General features: G+C 38.4%; 2 protein-coding genes across 5 annotated transcripts in view; one reads left to right on the forward strand and one right to left on the reverse strand.

The window, feature by feature from the left end:
- eIF2beta (eukaryotic translation initiation factor 2 subunit beta) overlaps positions 1-7,074 on the forward strand; it is a 9,725-nt gene extending 2,651 nt beyond the window's left edge. Inside the window, exons 1-9 of one of the 4 annotated variants that reach the window (XM_070142804.1) lie at positions 15-125; positions 743-905; positions 1,037-1,306; positions 3,886-3,915; positions 4,307-4,446; positions 4,622-4,751; positions 6,098-6,161; positions 6,346-6,484; positions 6,640-7,074. In XM_070142804.1, coding sequence (XP_069998905.1) covers positions 81-125; positions 743-905; positions 1,037-1,306; positions 3,886-3,915; positions 4,307-4,446; positions 4,622-4,751; positions 6,098-6,161; positions 6,346-6,484; positions 6,640-6,690 — 1,032 coding nt within the window. In that variant the 5' untranslated portion in view covers positions 15-80 and the 3' untranslated portion in view covers positions 6,691-7,074. Of the gene's footprint in view, positions 126-742; positions 906-1,036; positions 1,307-3,885; positions 3,916-4,306; positions 4,447-4,621; positions 4,752-6,097; positions 6,162-6,345; positions 6,485-6,639 lie in introns of all 4 variants that reach the window. The other 3 variants (XM_070142805.1, XM_027367047.2, XM_027367051.2) reach the window with 3 other exon arrangements.
- A 1,335-nt stretch (positions 7,075-8,409) lies between these two features.
- LOC113815310 (metalloreductase STEAP4) overlaps positions 8,410-17,500 on the reverse strand; it is a 58,563-nt gene continuing 49,472 nt past the window's right edge. Inside the window, exons 4-11 of the mRNA XM_070142803.1 lie at positions 14,406-14,582; positions 13,679-13,796; positions 12,568-12,773; positions 11,908-12,035; positions 11,183-11,310; positions 10,740-10,908; positions 10,074-10,282; positions 8,410-9,899 (exon numbers count right to left, since the gene is read on the reverse strand). Of these exons, the coding sequence (XP_069998904.1) occupies positions 9,759-9,899; positions 10,074-10,282; positions 10,740-10,908; positions 11,183-11,310; positions 11,908-12,035; positions 12,568-12,773; positions 13,679-13,796; positions 14,406-14,582 (1,276 nt within the window). The 3' untranslated portion in view covers positions 8,410-9,758. The remainder of the gene's footprint in view (positions 9,900-10,073; positions 10,283-10,739; positions 10,909-11,182; positions 11,311-11,907; positions 12,036-12,567; positions 12,774-13,678; positions 13,797-14,405; positions 14,583-17,500) is intronic.

Here is a 17,500-nt window from a genome sequence, read left to right on the forward strand (position 1 = left end):
CAAATACCAATTGCACAGCGATATTGTGATTGAAGTCAGCTTACTGCCTTATTTTAAATGTGTGAAGAGAAGTGCTGTTGATGACCAAGGAATATCTTGAAATGCAGATTTCGTATAATGTAGAGGTACTGTATTACTGATTCAAATATTAGTTGAGGACAATTTGACGTAGGACTACATCCAGTCTCAGGAAGGAAAAAATGATAACCCAAAGTTCTCCAGAGTCTGCAATGAGCTTCTAGTTTCTTCTTTCCTGAGACTAGACACTAGGTGATCAGCAATTTTATTGGTGAATCTGTAAATTAGAATTGTAGATTCTTCTCCTCCAATTTTAGGATATCTCATCAGCTGATACTTAAATCTGGTTTATGGTACCAATAAAAAATTGTGCCATTGGTGTATTACAGGTTTTGATGTTTGATTAGTAAATAAGTTTTTTTTTTTTTTTCGTGGCAACAGTTGTTACATGTCTTTAGAATAAGCATTGTTATTTTTTATAATTGCTGTAGAATTATACAGATTGTAATTTTTTTTTTTTTTTTTTATGAATTATGCAAAAGAGAATTAAGTGCTATTTATTGGAAGCTACATGCTTGTCGGCTCTGTGGCAAAAACCACCAAACCGCCAATAATCTGTAGTCTGGATGAAATACAGCCAGTGTAATTATGCAAGTCTTGTTTTGAAAGTCACTGCAGGATGCATTTGTTATCATTTATTAATTACTGATTGATTTGTCTTCAGATCTTTGATCCAAGTTTGAAAAAAAAGAAAAAGAAGAAGACCGGTTTCAACTTAGATGCAGCCTTAGCAGATGGCAGTGGCACAGCCGCTACAGAGCCAGCACCAACTGGCCCTGAAAATGAGGTCTCTGAGGCCCCTAAAGAAGACACACCAGATATTGATGGTAAGCTTGTCGCTGGGGAATGGTTGAAAGTGATTCAGTGTATCACAGTAGATTTTAAAATTATTTCCTGATTTCTTTCACTTCTCCAAAACAAATAAGACATCACTCACTGTCTATTTCTTATGCTGCAGATATGGAGATGTTTGGCAAGAAGAAAGGAAAGAAAAAGAAGTCAAAACCTTTCAGCATGGATGACCTGAACGATGCTCTGCCCGAGACCAAGGAAGGCAGCACTGCAGAGAACGAGGAGAAGGACCCTGCCTTAGCTGAAGTGGATGAGTTCGACCTTGATATCAACTTCAGCAAAGCCAAGAAAAAGAAGAGCAAGAAGAAGAAGGACCTTGACGTCCTCATTGCCGAGCAAGAGGAAGCCTTGATGGACGCGGATGATAAGGATGTTGGTGAGTCTTGTAGTTTGAGTGACATTTGGGGGTTGCCCAGAAATCTTCTTTTGAATGATCTTCCTAGAACTGGTAATCACATGAGAATACAGTTCAGCCATATCAAAAAACTTTATTACTGAAGTCAGATAATATTGTTTACACATTTAGTGTACAGTAGCTTTGATCCCTATTCTAATATGTAGATTAAATAGAGTATCAAAGGGAATAATCTCTTGAAAATAACTTTAGATGATAATTACATATTGTATGGGTAGAATCTATGGATTTGTAAAAGTGTTCTCCTTTACATCACAATATATAAGTGTCAGATGTTAAATCTGCAGAAATATATTGTTAACACTATGCTCTCAAAGCAGCGTTGTTTATTAAGGATGCCAGATATCCTGTAATATATTTCAGAGAAGGAAGTACGATTCTCATGTATCAGATTCATGAGGCAGAAATATGATTGAATTGTGCAATGATAGATCTCCCTATTACCATTTGTCTAGCAATACCTGCGATAAAAGAATATCAACAGTGGTTTAAGCAGACTATCTCATAATTCTATAATACGAACATGGTCTAGAAGAGGTCATACACCTTTGTTCTGTCAGTAGACCAGAACTCAGTCTCAGTAAATATAGTATATCTTTACAAATGAAATATGCATTGATATTAATGTCCCAGAAGAAGAACTTTTAAAAGAAGTATTATCTTGTCAACGTTAATTTAGTTCTTGTTGCTTTTTTGTGTTTTTCACCGATTATAATGATCATTAGTAGTCTCCAGGATTACAACTTTGGATACCCCCTGGCACCCAAAACAGTAATCGATAAGGTTCCAATTAATAACTGCAATTTACATAAATTCTCTCATGCTGTTGGAATCATGAAGTCTACCAGTAAGTTTATACAAATGTGATTGTGATTAATAAGAATTAGTAGTATATAGTAATACAAGCCTTTGATAGTAAAATTGTCCTCTCCTTACAAATTTTTGCTCTGAATTGGTCTGATTATCTTCACTCAAATTACAAATGATACCTCTAGCAGTACTGGTCCCCCAAAATAACAACAGTGTGAGTGCCACAAAGAAAGAAAAAATCTTGTAAAAGCATTTGGCTGAACTTTATTTTTGTTTGTTTGTATCATTGTTAGGAGGAACAAGTACGATGTTGCTGGTAAATTTCGAAACCATTTTCAGAATACTTTTAGTGCCCGCATTTTTGGGGATATATATATTTATAATTGCCAGCAGTACTTCCCAATTCTGGTATGCTTTATTTTGCTCGCTAAAGCAAACAACAGTAACAATTTTTATGTCCCTTGCATTTTTTCATGTATTGATTTTGTTATATTAAATATCTAAGTAACAAATATAATTCAATAAATCTTTGTAAATATTTTGGATAATATTTACATTTGTTTGTCTTTAACATAGGGATTATTATTGAGAATTGCTGTGATTTTTTGATTTGGACAGGAATAACAAATTATGATGTCATAGCTATTTATGAAATGTAGTATTAGAGTCAGATTACCAAAAATATCAAAATGGCTTCCCAAAAGGTGCAAGTCTCTTGTAGATTGAGATTATATTGGAGGAATTATTTTAGGATAGTTATCTGTGTTCCAGTGTTATAGTGGAGTGCTTTTGCCAAGAATTAAGAGTGCATACTTGTATGGGAATTGTATCAAGGATTTGTACTTGTGGTTCGATTCATGCAATATACCAAACAACAGACATGGCACTTCACTATTACTATGGTATAACCAAAATCAGAATTCCTCCCAACAATCCTAACAGCTCATTGTCCAGACCTGTTACAGCTTAGCAGGTATTTACATTAGGAGAAAGATCTTACTGGGATGCTAGTGCTCTACATAATTTTATATTCCTAGGAACAAAATGTCAATGCCTCAGAATTTCTTTCAAGTTGAAAATGAACAGACAATGGTACCTGCGCAATAACTACAGATAATATGATGTTAGTAGATATAATCTAACCTTATGATCCTCCACCAAGAGAGTATGCTTAGGCTACTAAAAGCAATCCCTCAGATACAGTAAACCTTTATTTAAGTCTGCATTAACCTTTTGCAATGTTTTTATTATTATAAAGTAAAGCTTCAACTAGTTGAAAATTTGGATCTTCATCAATATTATTGAATGGTTAGATATTTCTAACCTTATACAAATGCCTATTTTTTGCCATGTAGTAGTAAGTGATACATATGGATTTATCTATAAGTTCTAGTCTGTATTTTTACAGCTGCTAGTTACTGAGCATTGGGAAAATCTGCTACTTAGCCTAAGTACACTTTTTTTCTTTGCATATGGTTAAAATTGGCTGATTTATTTTCATTTGATTTTGAGATTTCTTTTGGCAAATTGTAATGGTGGTAAACAGAATTTATGATGTATATTGTTGGCAAATTAGAGAGATGGGAGACATTGACTTCATTTTTTTCAAAATTTTTGTTAATCGTAAAAATTGATTCTATTGCTGCAGAACTTAGAAATATGGTTTTCATGTTCACAATAATTTCATACCCAGAGATTAATGATACAAAATGTTTTACTCTTGCTCTCAGAGGAGTCTGTAGTATGTGAAGAAACAAGAGGTAAGTAGTGTGTGAATGGACGGCCTAATGCATGGACAGGGAAGGGGTGCAAGCAAGGGTGTGTCGTGTGGAGTTCTCTTATTCATAGGCAATAAGATGATATAAGGAGATGCAATAGTTCACCTTCCACTTCAGATTATATCGCACCAAGATGAGAAAACCTGTTTCATAAATTTGTATTTGATATCTGCACAAAGGTCTCTGTTGTTGGAATTTAAACAGTGAATAATACTATTCATAAGAATATAGCATTCTCTTTCTCTGGCTCTTTTGCCCTATTATTTCCCCCTCCTCCCTCCCCCTTTCTCTCTTACTCTCTACTCCCCTCCCACTTCTTCCATTGTCTCAGTTTGATGTAAAAAAAAAAAAAAAAATTATTAAAATATTACAGAAACAGGAGATGGATGGTCTGGCTCAGAGAGAGACTACACTTACGATGAGCTCCTGGAACGTGCTTTTAATCAGCTCCGAGAGAAGAACCCAGAAATGGCAACCGGAGAGAAGAAGAAATTCGTAATGAAGCCCCCACAGGTAAGAGAGCATTCTATGTCCTCAGATTTTAGATACTGTTTTGCTTTTGACATTCAGAATACCAGTATACAGTATGCCATTGTAGCAAAATGAAATGATTTTGAAGCTAAACCATGTTAACTACATTGATTATCTAAATAGATCAGGAATTTATGTTAAAACCCGTATCCCACAGGTTGTAAGAATTGGATCAAAGAAAACCGCATTTGCCAACTTCTCAGAAATCTGCCGCTTACTACATAGAATGCCGAAACATTTACTTCAGTTCTTACTGGCTGAGTTAGGTACCTCTGGAAGTATTGACGGTGAGTTAGTCATAGTTTGTTTATCTTTCTCTTGCAGAAAAAAGCTGAATTGCATTAACTTGTAGTACCATGAAGTCTCTGCTCTAATATTTTTATTGGTTGTACCTTCAGTTTGGTAGCGAGTGTGTACAAGAATTAGTTTTTAATCAAGGTCTTTAAAAAGGCTTTCATGGATCAGAGACATTTTGTGCGCATGTTTTCTCTGATTCGATATCTATTACTCAGAGATTAAGTACTTTTTTCCATTGATCGTTACATGTTTTAAATATCTCCAACTTTCATTAGTGTTTAACCGTCATGAATTGGTCCCACATTTAACTTCTAGGGATTATGAGTTTCAGATTCACCATGGTGTACAATATTTTATGCTTCTTTGTGATGGCTACACTCTTAGAAACCTTTAGAGTTAAAGAACATTTACACCAGAATTTTTTCCAACTTTATACTTGAATCATCCCAGATTATCTTGAGATAAAAAGAAACTACCCATTTTAAATTTTTGTACACTTTTGATAGAGTTGTTATATCTTTAGTTATGCTTCATTTACACCGATGGTGTAATGTAGAAGTTATTAGACTTAGCAACCAAAAAGTGTTTATCATAGATATTTATATGGTTTATCATAAATTTTGAGGGCTGAACTGTCTTATTGTAAGCAGTGGTTGGAATGAAAAGGAATATAACAAATGAGCATTGTTCTGGGAAGGCTTATAGTATGTGTCATGTCCATTGTGATTTATGTTTATTAGGTGTTGTTTACATTAGTTCTCCCTATCTCACCTATTTTCCCTTTTGATTGATTTGCAGATTTTTTTTATTGATTTTAGTTTTTAAACAAGATAATGGTTATAGTGTTAATATTTATAATCACTGAATCGATATGAACCCGTTGGACATGTGACCCGAAATCTGGGCATTGGGTATTGCTTGAGTGGCGACTCTCCTGTGTAGCTAAGTGGTTTGTAGGCCCAGCCCATACTAAAACTTATGTGTAGTGTCAAGACTCCTTGCTTGCCTATGCAATGTTATTTATTTTTCTGTAAAAGTGGTTTTTGCTTTCCTGCCAGTTTCCAAGATCTTTATTTGTTATTTGATATGATGTATCAAGATGCTAATGTACTGTTTTCCTTAAGTGATTAAGCACTTGTAGTGCCACTGGTGTGTAGACACAATAGATTAAAATTACAGTGGACATGGCATATGTGATGCCACCCTAGACCACTTGGTTTACTTGAGAAAATGCATTGCGTGCTTGGACAGTTACTGTATTCAAGCCAAACTTATTTGACAAATTCTCTGTTTTTTGTGCAAGGTAATACATTTTCTTTTCTCCCTCATTTTTCAGGTAATAATCAGTTGATCATTAAAGGCAGATTCCAACAAAAACAAATTGAAAATGTTCTTAGGCGGTAAGTTGATTGACATCAAGGTCTACAAATTGTGATTGTTTACAAAAATGTAGTGCTCTAAAAAAGTGTTAGTATTACCTTCAGTGAAGATCAAGTATGTTGCTAAATTAATTCTAAATGTAATTTCTTTTGGAAGTAGCAACTATAATTTGCTGACAATATTGTTTTATTCCACTGACCATAGATATATCAAGGAATACGTTACCTGCCACACTTGCCGGTCCCCTGACACAATCCTTCAGAAAGATGCTCGACTTTATTTCCTCCAGTGTGAGCAGTGTAACTCTCGATGCTCTGTTGCACCCATCAAGTCTGGTTTCCAGGTTGGTCTAATTACGAGCTTTAATGCAGAGAAATCTTTCATTTTCTTTCTGTATTCAAAGGTGTATTTGTATTATTTTCTTGATGTTGATAGTTTAACTAGCTCCGTTTATTACTCTTTAATTTAGTTTCTAATGGGCATCATTTTTCTCCACAGGCTGTGGCCAACAAGCAACAGAGACAGGCCATCAGAGCCAGCAAGAATTAGCATCCAAATATATATATATACGGTTAATGACTTTCTTTCTTGTTCTCCATTCTTCTTTCTCATGGTGATGTTTTTATAATTTTTGACCCTATTTTTAAAAAATGCTGTTACCACATAAAGGTTATATTTTAAACCATACACAAAGTAAACTATTAATAGTTTTCAAAATATATACAAGTATCCCAGTATTGGCCTTACCATGGATTCTTAGAAAAAGAGGAAGAGCAAGTGGCATGGCTTCCTCTTACAGTCTTTCACTGTGTTGTTTTGAAGATTTACTATCAGTAATAATAATTTTGCATAGGTACTTGTTATACCCATTGAGTCTGACAGATCTTACCAGCTTAACTATTATCACAGGAATAAAATTTTGCCTGGGTAGAATAGATTTTGATTACCCTTTTACCAATATTATACCATTTTATATATATATATATATATATATTTTTTTTTTTCATACTATTCCTAGAGAACAATGTATATCAACTTCTAACGTGAATCTCTTGCATTGACGACAGAATTAAAACTTGATAGGTCGGATAAAAAACTAAAACATTTAAATGCAACTATCTTCAAAATGACCTTTTTGTGATGAGAAATGTTTGTTTGTAATATATAAACATGTAATTAGTTTTTAAGTTTTCTCAGTATATTTATATTTGTGTTTTTGCTAGTAGAGGTAGATCAAGTTTGTAATGCGTGACATAAATGATGCAAGACAAGAGCCACTGCTTAATGTAAAATTTGTTAATTGTGCATATTTAACAGATGTATCCAAATATGTATCTCAACTGATGGTAAATCATGAAAACCGAAAGTATTAAAAAGTATTTGCACTTTATTTTATCTTGTTTCAATAAAGTTGCTCTAAATTGTCCTTAAAATGAAGTGTCCTTAGAAAACTTTATGAACAGGATAGTACTATATTTTTTTACTTGCTAAGGTATCGATTACCAAACGATTATCGTCAACTGTCAAACCACCAACTTGTCAACTGTGACTGATTGTAGGTTCTTAACCAGACACGCACATTTGCATAAACACAAACGTACTTGTATATATGTAAAAGTAAATTGATAAGTTCTCTCTCCTCCATCAAAGATCCGGTATAGACTTTATTCAGAGGAGAAAGTTTGTTTTAATGGCCAGTTTTAGAATAAGTGTTTGACTTTCTTATTTATGTTTGAAGCAAATTCAGAGCTGTGGTCGGAAAACTAATTCATACAATATTGATCTCAATCTTTCACGTTCTCTACTACTTCCTTCTTGTACTTTTTCTGCTATATTACTTATACTCCTTGTTCTCAGTGTTTTTTTTCCTATTTCTATTTGTTTTTCAAAATTTATTTTTCACCATTTCTCTTTCCAAATCACAGTTGCACACAGATGCAACCATACACAGATTTATCTATTTATACACGTATATACATGCATGCACATACTTCAATGGAATTACACAAGAATCCTTTCCCAGTGTACCCCCAATCCCTAGCATCAACTAATTTTGCATGGTCTTTTCTCCCCCTTTCCTTTTCCCTCTTTTCTTCATCCCCTTCTGTCCACTTCTTAAGGTGTAAAACCCGTGGTTCGTTTGCGTGACTGAAAATAAAAAATTCCTTAGTATCTGCTACACCATATAATTTTCGAAGCAATATTAGTAACATAATCAAAAGACATAGCACCCGGAATGCACAAAAACAGGGATAAACAAAGACTGTGTGAGTATGCCTTGGATAAGCATTTATTTTCTGAACACACATCCGTCCACAAGGAAATGAAACTCGACTCCTTGTATCTAATGGTTGCACAAGTGTTCCAGGATTGCACATTGAAAACTGGTTGTACCGTCACTTGTACACAATCAACTAGATCTTTGAAATGGTTCTTGGAGCTAAATACTCCATTAAACTAGGTTTCCAGCATATATAATGCATAACTATTGAAAAGTCGTCATAACTTGGCTCCCATAAACCGCAGTCAGTACTTAGGAACATATACAATCAGTCGTAATAACATGAACAAATATTCACAAATAAAATCAAAACGAATATGCATTTTCACGGTGCAAGAAACAATTCCAGAAATGCATTATTCATTTTTTTTTTAACGCGAAGATGCAAAATCCATTAATATTTTAGTACAGGGGGGTAAGATCAATATCATCTGGAACCGACCGCATCTAAAATGAAGTCTACTGTACATAAATATATTGCACAAAAATGTCAGATACAATAACAATGAAGGAAATATTTGATACACACTTTCAGAAAGTAATGCCGTATATCGTAAAATATCTTTTTTAGAGATCCTTCAAAAATCGTGCATTGTGGTAGACACACCATGCAGTAAAAGTGAAACCTTTGACGGTCCACATAATATTTGCCTGTTATACAAGACAATTACTTTGCTTTCCGATTTGCAAATGGAACAACGAAAGGAAGAAGAAAACACACGAATATGTTCATCACATCACTGTTCCATTCGCAATATGTTGGACAGGAATTCCGCACGTTTACTTCTCGAAACAAATCACATACTTGTCTAAAATGTAGCCGGATTGTTGGCAAGTAATCCCTCAAGCTGTGCACATGTAAAATGGCACAATAATCAGTAAAAATATTATTCTGTTCATTTAGAGACAAGAGTAATGTGATATTTCTTTGTATTATTTTATGTCACATAAATATAGCACAGTTGAAAGTACCAAAAATACTTTTATTTTATATTCTACACTTCAGTTTCGTTGAAGTGTCTTCCCATACATCACACATTAGTGCATATTCTACTACATACTTAAGTGAAGATATCAGCATACACCAATAATGTAAAACCAAATGTGTAGAACATTATCATATTACAACTGAATTGCCAGCTTCCATTAATTTCACTCTCGCAGCCTTTTGGAGCACGTGAGAAAATATACCACGTGCTGAAACCTGCGATAAAAGTTTATGCACGAAAAACCAGTAGTCTCTATACAGTATCCACGAGAAAAAGGGATACACATCACACGAAAGAGAGATTCACAATTTACAACACAAGAGCACCCTAAAATGCCGCCGCCACGCTTATGCTACTTCAGCCTTGCCCGATTCGTATTTACTGTTGCGCTCGTATCCCTTCCGGATTTTCTGTAGGTAGTTGTCAACAGGTGGCAGCAGCAGCGGGATCTTCATGATGATTGCGATGAATGCTGGGTATAATGCATACTGAAAAGAAATGGGTTGACAGAAATCAGTATTGGCATTGTCTCCAAACGCTAGTGTAATCATAGATGCATTGTATCTATACGCAATATACACACATGCATATATGTATGATATGAGTGTGTGTGTGTGAATGTATATTCCTAATCATACGCATGGCAACAAAACGAGCCCCACCTGCGGCCCGATGGGCAGGGTGTTGAAGCAGCCCCAGTAGAGGAACATGTAGTTCCAGGCGAGGAAGATGTCGTGGGCGCAGGCGGCGACGAGCGCCACCCAGCCCAGCTTGCTCTGGATGAAGGTGAACTCGCGCCAGGAGAGGGTGGCGGTCACGGACGGCAGCGAGGAGATGCCCAGGACCACCAGTAGGCACGTCGAGATGGCTCCTGCGAGGCCGAAGGAAAGAGGGTGGCAATGATCTCCATTTTCAGTAATAATTATGATGATTATGATAATGATAAATAAGAAAAGTATTACAATGATCATAACAATGATAATGAATACAGGGTATTAACAATAACAAGAGAGAGAGAGAGAGAGAGAGAGACAGACAGAGAGACACAGAGAGAGAGAGAGAGAGAGAGAGAGAGACAGACAGAGAGACACAGAGAGAGAGAGAGAGAGAGAGAGAGAGAGACAGACAGACAGACAGACAGACAGACAGACAGACAGACAGAAACAGAGACAGAGACAGAGAGAGAGAGAGAGAGAGAGAGACAGACAGACAGACAGACAGAGACACAGAGACAGAGACAGAGACAGAGAGAGAAATAGAAATAGAGAGAGAGAGAGAGAGAGAAGGAGAGAACAACCTTCCCTCAGCACAACCAAACCCATACTGACCCATCGTAAGGAAGAGCTCCCCCCGCCAGTTGAATTCCGAGTCGTACAGCTTGAGCGTCTTCGTCTCCGTCGTGTTCTTGCTGATCTCCACCAGCGCCTTGATCTTGGTGGGTTCCTCGTACACCCACTCGGTCGTCTTGGGCGTGATGTAAGCCACAGAGATGCAAGCCTGGGAATGGCGGATGAAAAAAAAGGGTACGGTTAGATGGATGAGGATTCTGTACCGAGCGTAAAATACCGCACGGATAAGCTGAAGCGAAGCCACATATTTATTCCTTTTCGTGGTATTGTCTCCTTCGTTCTATACGGGTCGTGATCCAGATTTTGATAGCGATTGGAGCCTTATCTTGAAGGAAGATTTCCACAATACGCTTCGGGAGTCTTATCTCAAACACTCCACTTTATAAAAAGGAAAAAAGTGACAGAACTAAGATCCTCCTTACGTGAATGCCAGCCAACCCGAGCATGATGAGGCCCAGTTGCTTCCTCATCTTGAGCCAGTCGTCGAGCCACTTGGGGAAGCGGCTGTACTTCGTTCCGCGCCACAGCTGGATGTACGCTGCTAACAGACCTGGGGAAGGGAGTACCATCTGCGGTTAGTCCATCAGGTGTGTGGGTATTTTGTTCAGGGAAAGGAGTTCCATCTGCGGTTAGTTCGCCATCAGACATTTTGTTCAGTATAGGGAGTACCATCTGCGGTTAGTTCATCAGGTATGTGTATTTTGTTCAGGGAAAGGAGTGCCATCTACGGGTAGTTCGACATCAGGTATGTGGGTATTTTGTTCAGGGAAAGAAGTGCCATCTGCGGTTCAGTTAATTCGTTAGTAGTTAGTAGTTATGTGGAAATTTTGTTCAGAGGAAGGAGTACCATCTGCTGTTAGTTCGTCGACAGGTGTGTGTGTATTTTGTTCAAGGAAAGGAGTACCATCTGCGGTTAGTTCATCAGATATGTGTGTATTTTGTTCAGGGAAAGGAATACCACCTACGGTTAATTCATTAGATGAAAAAACAAGGATTTTTTCTTTTATCTAATAATCGTTTTGAAATACCGGTTTCAGTATACTTGGTAAAAAATAAAAAAGTACCTCAATTCCAATTACTTCGTTGACATCCACGTTTCTCAGTGTGAAATGCTAGACCAATTTCGAGAAGGAATCACAATGCTTACCTGGAATGTAGCAGAAGGAAAGAGTCCACAGCGCAAGAATGGCAATTACTCGGTTGAAGTTTTGCATTCCAAGATGTTTCCAGCCCCATTCCCACCCGCCAAGGTACAGGTTGAAACAGATCTGGAACCTGGAATGACAAAAGAAACGGTCACCTTTAGAAAAAAACAAAAAACAAAAAAACAAGAAGTATGTCAATAAGTGAGGATCGCAATAACTTTGAATATCAAAGACGATCATATATCTATTTTGAAAAAAATCAAGAAATACATCAACGATTGGATATTACACTAACTTTGAATATCAAAAACAATCATAAATATACTCAAGAAAAATATCAACGATTGAATATCACAATAACCTGGTATGCCAAATAATCATAAGATTACTGAAACAAATCAGCGAAAAAAAAATCTAAAACACAAAAATTATCAGTTACTAAACAAATAAACAAAAATACAAAAAAAATCTAAAACAGAAAATCATAAAGTTACTGAATAAATCAACGAAAAAATTACAAAATAATCATAGTTACAAAAAAAAAAAAAATCTAAAACAAAAATAACAATAGTTACTAAACAAATAGACAAAAAAAGCGCCTAAAACACACACACAAAACATAAACGACTACAACAAAACCACAGGATGAATCTCGCCCTTACGACAGGAAGGCAAGGAGCCACAGGAACACGAAGAGGCCGAAGACGACAGCCACGGGGCGCTTCCACGAGGGCATGAACTTGAGGGGGACGTCCTCGATGTCCCTGGAGGCCTGCAGGCTGCCCCAGTCGACCGGGTGGAAGCCCATCACGCGAGCCACCTCCGCCACGCTCGCCTTCGCCTCGCCATTGTCGCCGGCGATGAAGACCTGCGGGGGAGGAGGTGGGGTTGGGTAGGTCGCTGCTGGGGGAGAGGGGGGGTAAGGGAGGGTGTGTGTGTGGGGGTGTGTGGGGTGTAGGTGGGGGAGGGTGTGGGTGTGTGTGTGTGTGTTTGTGGTGGGTGTGTGAGTGTGTCTCTCTCTCTCTCTCTCTCTCTCTCTCTCTCTCTCTCTCTCTCTCTCTCTCTCTCTCTCTCTCTCTCTCTCTCTCTCTCTCTCTCTCTCTCTCTCTATGTGTGTGTGTGTGTGTGTGTGTGTGTGTGTGTGTGTGTGTGTGTGTGTGTGTGTGTGTGTGTTTTTATGTTTATGCATATTGTATATCTGTACATGAATACGCATATGTGTAAGTATATATGTCTGTGGCTGGATCTGTATCTATGCCTGTACGTATATCTATTTTTATGTTTATATCAATGTATTGTCTATGTTTATGTCTGTGTTTATGTCAATTTCTATCCATTCTCTACATTCATACGAATGTATATATGTATGTCTGTATTCCTGTTTGCGTCTATATCTCTGTCACTGTCTATATCTATGTTCATGTCTGCGTCCTTGTCCACATCTATTTCTCTGTATCCACGTATATGTCTGTGCCTCTGTTTATTTCCGTTTTCTATGTCTCTATGTCTATATCTATATGAATCTGCGTCCTTGTCCACATCTATTTCTCTGTATCCACGTGTATGTCTGTGCCCCTGTTTATTTCCGTTTTCTATGTCTATATTTATATGAATCTGCGTCCTTGTCCACATCTATTTCTCTGTATCCACATCTATGTCTGTGCCCCTGTTTATCTCCGTTTTCTATGTCTGTATTTATACGAATATGAAGATCTATATCCATGCATAGGCCTACGTGCACGTGTACCCGCGGCCAACTGCCAAGCGCCTGACCTCTTTACTGCCCTGGAGTCCGCCGTTCTCGAGTGCATAGGCCGACAGCACGTTGAAGCCCTTGACCACTTTGGCCTCCGGTACCAGGCCCTGCAGGTACTCGGCGTTGCTGCGGTAACTGCAAGGAATCCGCGAACGAGTTAAAAAAGAAAAAAAAAGGTGTCACAGGGGGATGGAGGGGGAGGGTATGGGGTTATTTTGGACCGCTTTGGGTGAATTCTAGAGCTGTGTGTACCGCTAAAGTTCTTCAATAGGTTTAATTCTTTAATTTGATTTATTTAATTCTTAATTATTAATTTAATTCTTTAATTCTCCTTCTCCTATTCTTCCTATATTTCTTCCCTCTTAAATCAGCGTTTGACTCTCCGAATCTGTTTGCTTTTGCCTCTTCCTCTTTTCCTTCTCTTTCTTTTACTGTCCCCACTTCTCCTCCTCCTCCTTTTCTTCTTTTTTCTTCTTTCTCCTCCTCCTCCTCCTTCAATTCTACCTCTCCATACACTATTTCCTTCTCCTCCTCCTCCTCCTCCTTTTCTTCCTCCTCCTCCTTTTCTTCATTCTCCTCCTCCAATTCTACCTCTCCATACACTATTCCCTTCTCCTCCTCCTCCTCCTTTTCTTCTTTCTCCTCCTTCTCCTCCTCCAATTCTACCACCCTCTACACTCCTTCTTTCTCCTCCTCCCACCTCCACCCACCTCTATCCACCCCCCTCTTCCCCCAAGTACTCACTGAGGGCCTCTGCGTTTCTCCGTGTTGTTGGACACGTCGATGAGGACCTTGTTCCTGAGGAGGGAGATGGGCAGGTAGTCGTAGTGGTCCCTCCCGACGGCGACCACCACCACCTTCGCCGCCTTCAGCGCCTCCTCCTGGGTGCTCAGCGTCGCGCCCGTCTGCTTCACGAGGTTCCTAGGGGGGGGGGGGAGACCGGGAGGTTAATAATGATAAAGTAATAATAAGGATGATAATCATCATAAGAACAACAATAATAAAAGTAATAATAATAATAATAATAATAATAAAAATAATGATAAAGATGATGATGATGAGGATTATGATGATGATGGTAATAATAATAACAATGATAATATTAATAATGGTAACCACGTTACATTAGCAATACCAACAACAACAATGATAATCAACCATGACTGATTGCAATAAAATAATGGTAATACAAATACCAACGTAATGGCAGTTTGAAAATAGCAAAATAAGAGACAATAAAACAGGGAGGTTTCCGATGTCGCTAGGCAGTTTTTGCGAGGAAATAGGCCGATATAATATGCAATACAATTTAAAAAAAAATCAAGATGGTCTTGTGTTGAATCTTCGACTTTTCGTGTGATGACCGACTACGTGGAGGGGTTGCCAACTGTGCTTTTCCTTCGTAATTTAAACCTACGATGAAACGATTGATAATGATAAACATGGGAGTTCCAAATCGTATTACAAATAAAAAGCAAATTGCAGAATCGTTTCTCTTTCTCCTTCGGAAACGATACGATATTTCCCTTAAAAGAATCTCACAACGATTGCTTGAAGAGGCGGGAGAGTCGTCCATCTTGGTTCTGGAAGTCCCGTATGTCCTCCCGTCTGACCCCCCCCCCCTTACCTCCCCCCCCCATTTGCCCATCCATACCCACCCCATGCCTCTTCCACCCTCCACCCCTCCCGCCATACCTTCCCCAACCCCCTCCACACCCCCACCCTTTCCCCTAAGCCTTTCCTGCCGTGAAGTTACAAGGGATAATATGTCAAGGTTAACTGGGACTCCAGACTTGTCCCTCGCGCCTTGCGAAACCTCGACTTTCCAGCTTCCATTAATTTTCTTCCTTATTAAGACCCAGACGGAGATTATGATAATGACGATGATGATAGTTGTGATAATAATGACAATATCAATAATGATAACAATAATGATGATGATCATACTAATAACAATGATAATAATGATAACGATAATGAGAACTATAATGATAATAATGAAAATAATGGCGATAATGATAAAGAAAAACAATAATAATAATAGTAATAATGACAAAATTAATAATATTAAAAGTAATAACAGCAAAAACAACAATACTAATAATCATGAAAATTTTCCTAGTATCATTAATATGATATTGATAATAATGATATTAATAGATCTCGTGTCAGACAGGATTCTTACAGCGCTGGGAGTGGAAGCAACAAGTTCAACATTATACAACATTCTGGTCAGCTTTGCACATAAAGGGGGAGAAAGTGTGCTTTGTGCGTGTGTGTGTGTGCGTGTGTGTGTGTGTGTGTGTGTGTGTGTGTGTGTGTGTAAGTGTGTGTGTGTGTGTGTGTGTGTGTGTGTGTGTGTGTGTGTGTGAGAGAGAGAGAGAGAGAGAGAGAGAGAGAGAGAGAGAGAGAGAGAGAGAGAGAGAGAGAGAGAGAGAGAGAGAGAGAAAGAGAAAGAGAGAGAGAGAGAGAGAGAGAGAAAGAGAGAGAGAGAGAGGGGGGGGAGAGGGAGAGAGGGAGAGAGGGAGAGAGGGAGAGAGGGAGAGAGGGAGAGAGGGAGAGAGGGAGAGAGGGAGAGAGGGGAGAGAGAGAGAGAGAGAGAGAGAGAGAGAGAGAGAGAGAGAGAGAGAGAGAGAGAGAGAGAGAGAGACAGTCAGTCAGACAGACAGACAGACAGATAGTCATATAGACAGACCGATTATGGCAGCCAGACAGACATACAGACAGAGGCAGCCAGACAGACAGACATAGAGAGAAAGCCAGGCAGACATACTCGTACAGACAGAGGCAGCCAGACAGACATACAAACATAGACAGACATACAGACAGAAACAGACATACAGATATTTAAAGAGAGGCAGCCAAACAAACATTCTCGTACAGATAGAGGCAGACAGACAGACGTACAAACAGAGACAGACAGACAGACATATAGAGAGAGGCAGCCAGACAGACATACTCGTACAGACAGAGACAGACAGACATACAGACATACAGACAGAGACAAACAGGCAGAGGCAGCCAGACAAACATACTCGAACAGACAGAGACAGACATACATACATACAGACATACAGAGACAAACAGGCAGAGGCAGCCAGACAAACATACTCGTACAGACAGAGACAGACATACATACATACAGACATACAGAGACAAACAGGCAGAGGCAGCCAGACAAACATACTCGTACAGACAGAGACAGACATACAGACAAAGCAAACAAACATACACACAAACATACAAACATACAGACATCTAGAGAGAGGCAGCCAGACAGACATACTCGTACAGACAGAGGCAGCCAGACACACAGACATAGAGAGAAAGCCAGGCAGACATACTCGTACAGACAGAGACAGACATACAGACAAAGCAAACATACAACATACAAACATACAGAGACCCGACAGACATACAGACAAAGCAAACAAACATACAAACAAACACAGAGAGACCCGAAAACGACAGGAAAAAGCTACAGCGGCTCCGTCAGTGGGATTCCCTGGCACATGTTGTTGCTGGGGGGTGGGGGGTGGGGGGGGAAGGTGATCCAACCATCTCTTATTTTCCTTTGATATCTGATAGCTGCTTCGTTGTCTTAAAAAATGGTCTATCGCAATCATCTATAAAATATATTCTTTATCATTTTTTTCTATCAATAGAGGGATTTTATTTATTTCTAGACTGTATGTGTCGTATATTTTTCGTATTTCCACATCTTGTTGTACTGAGAATTGTGATTCATATTATCATGGGTTTTTGTTCTCAAGTAGGCATTTCCTTTATCAAATCTTGTCCCTCTTATCCTTCTCCTCCTCCTCTCTCTCTCTCTCTCC

This window comes from Penaeus vannamei, chromosome 30, assembly GCF_042767895.1.
Source record: "Penaeus vannamei isolate JL-2024 chromosome 30, ASM4276789v1, whole genome shotgun sequence".
In the NCBI taxonomy this organism is placed as follows: domain Eukaryota; kingdom Metazoa; phylum Arthropoda; class Malacostraca; order Decapoda; family Penaeidae; genus Penaeus; species Penaeus vannamei.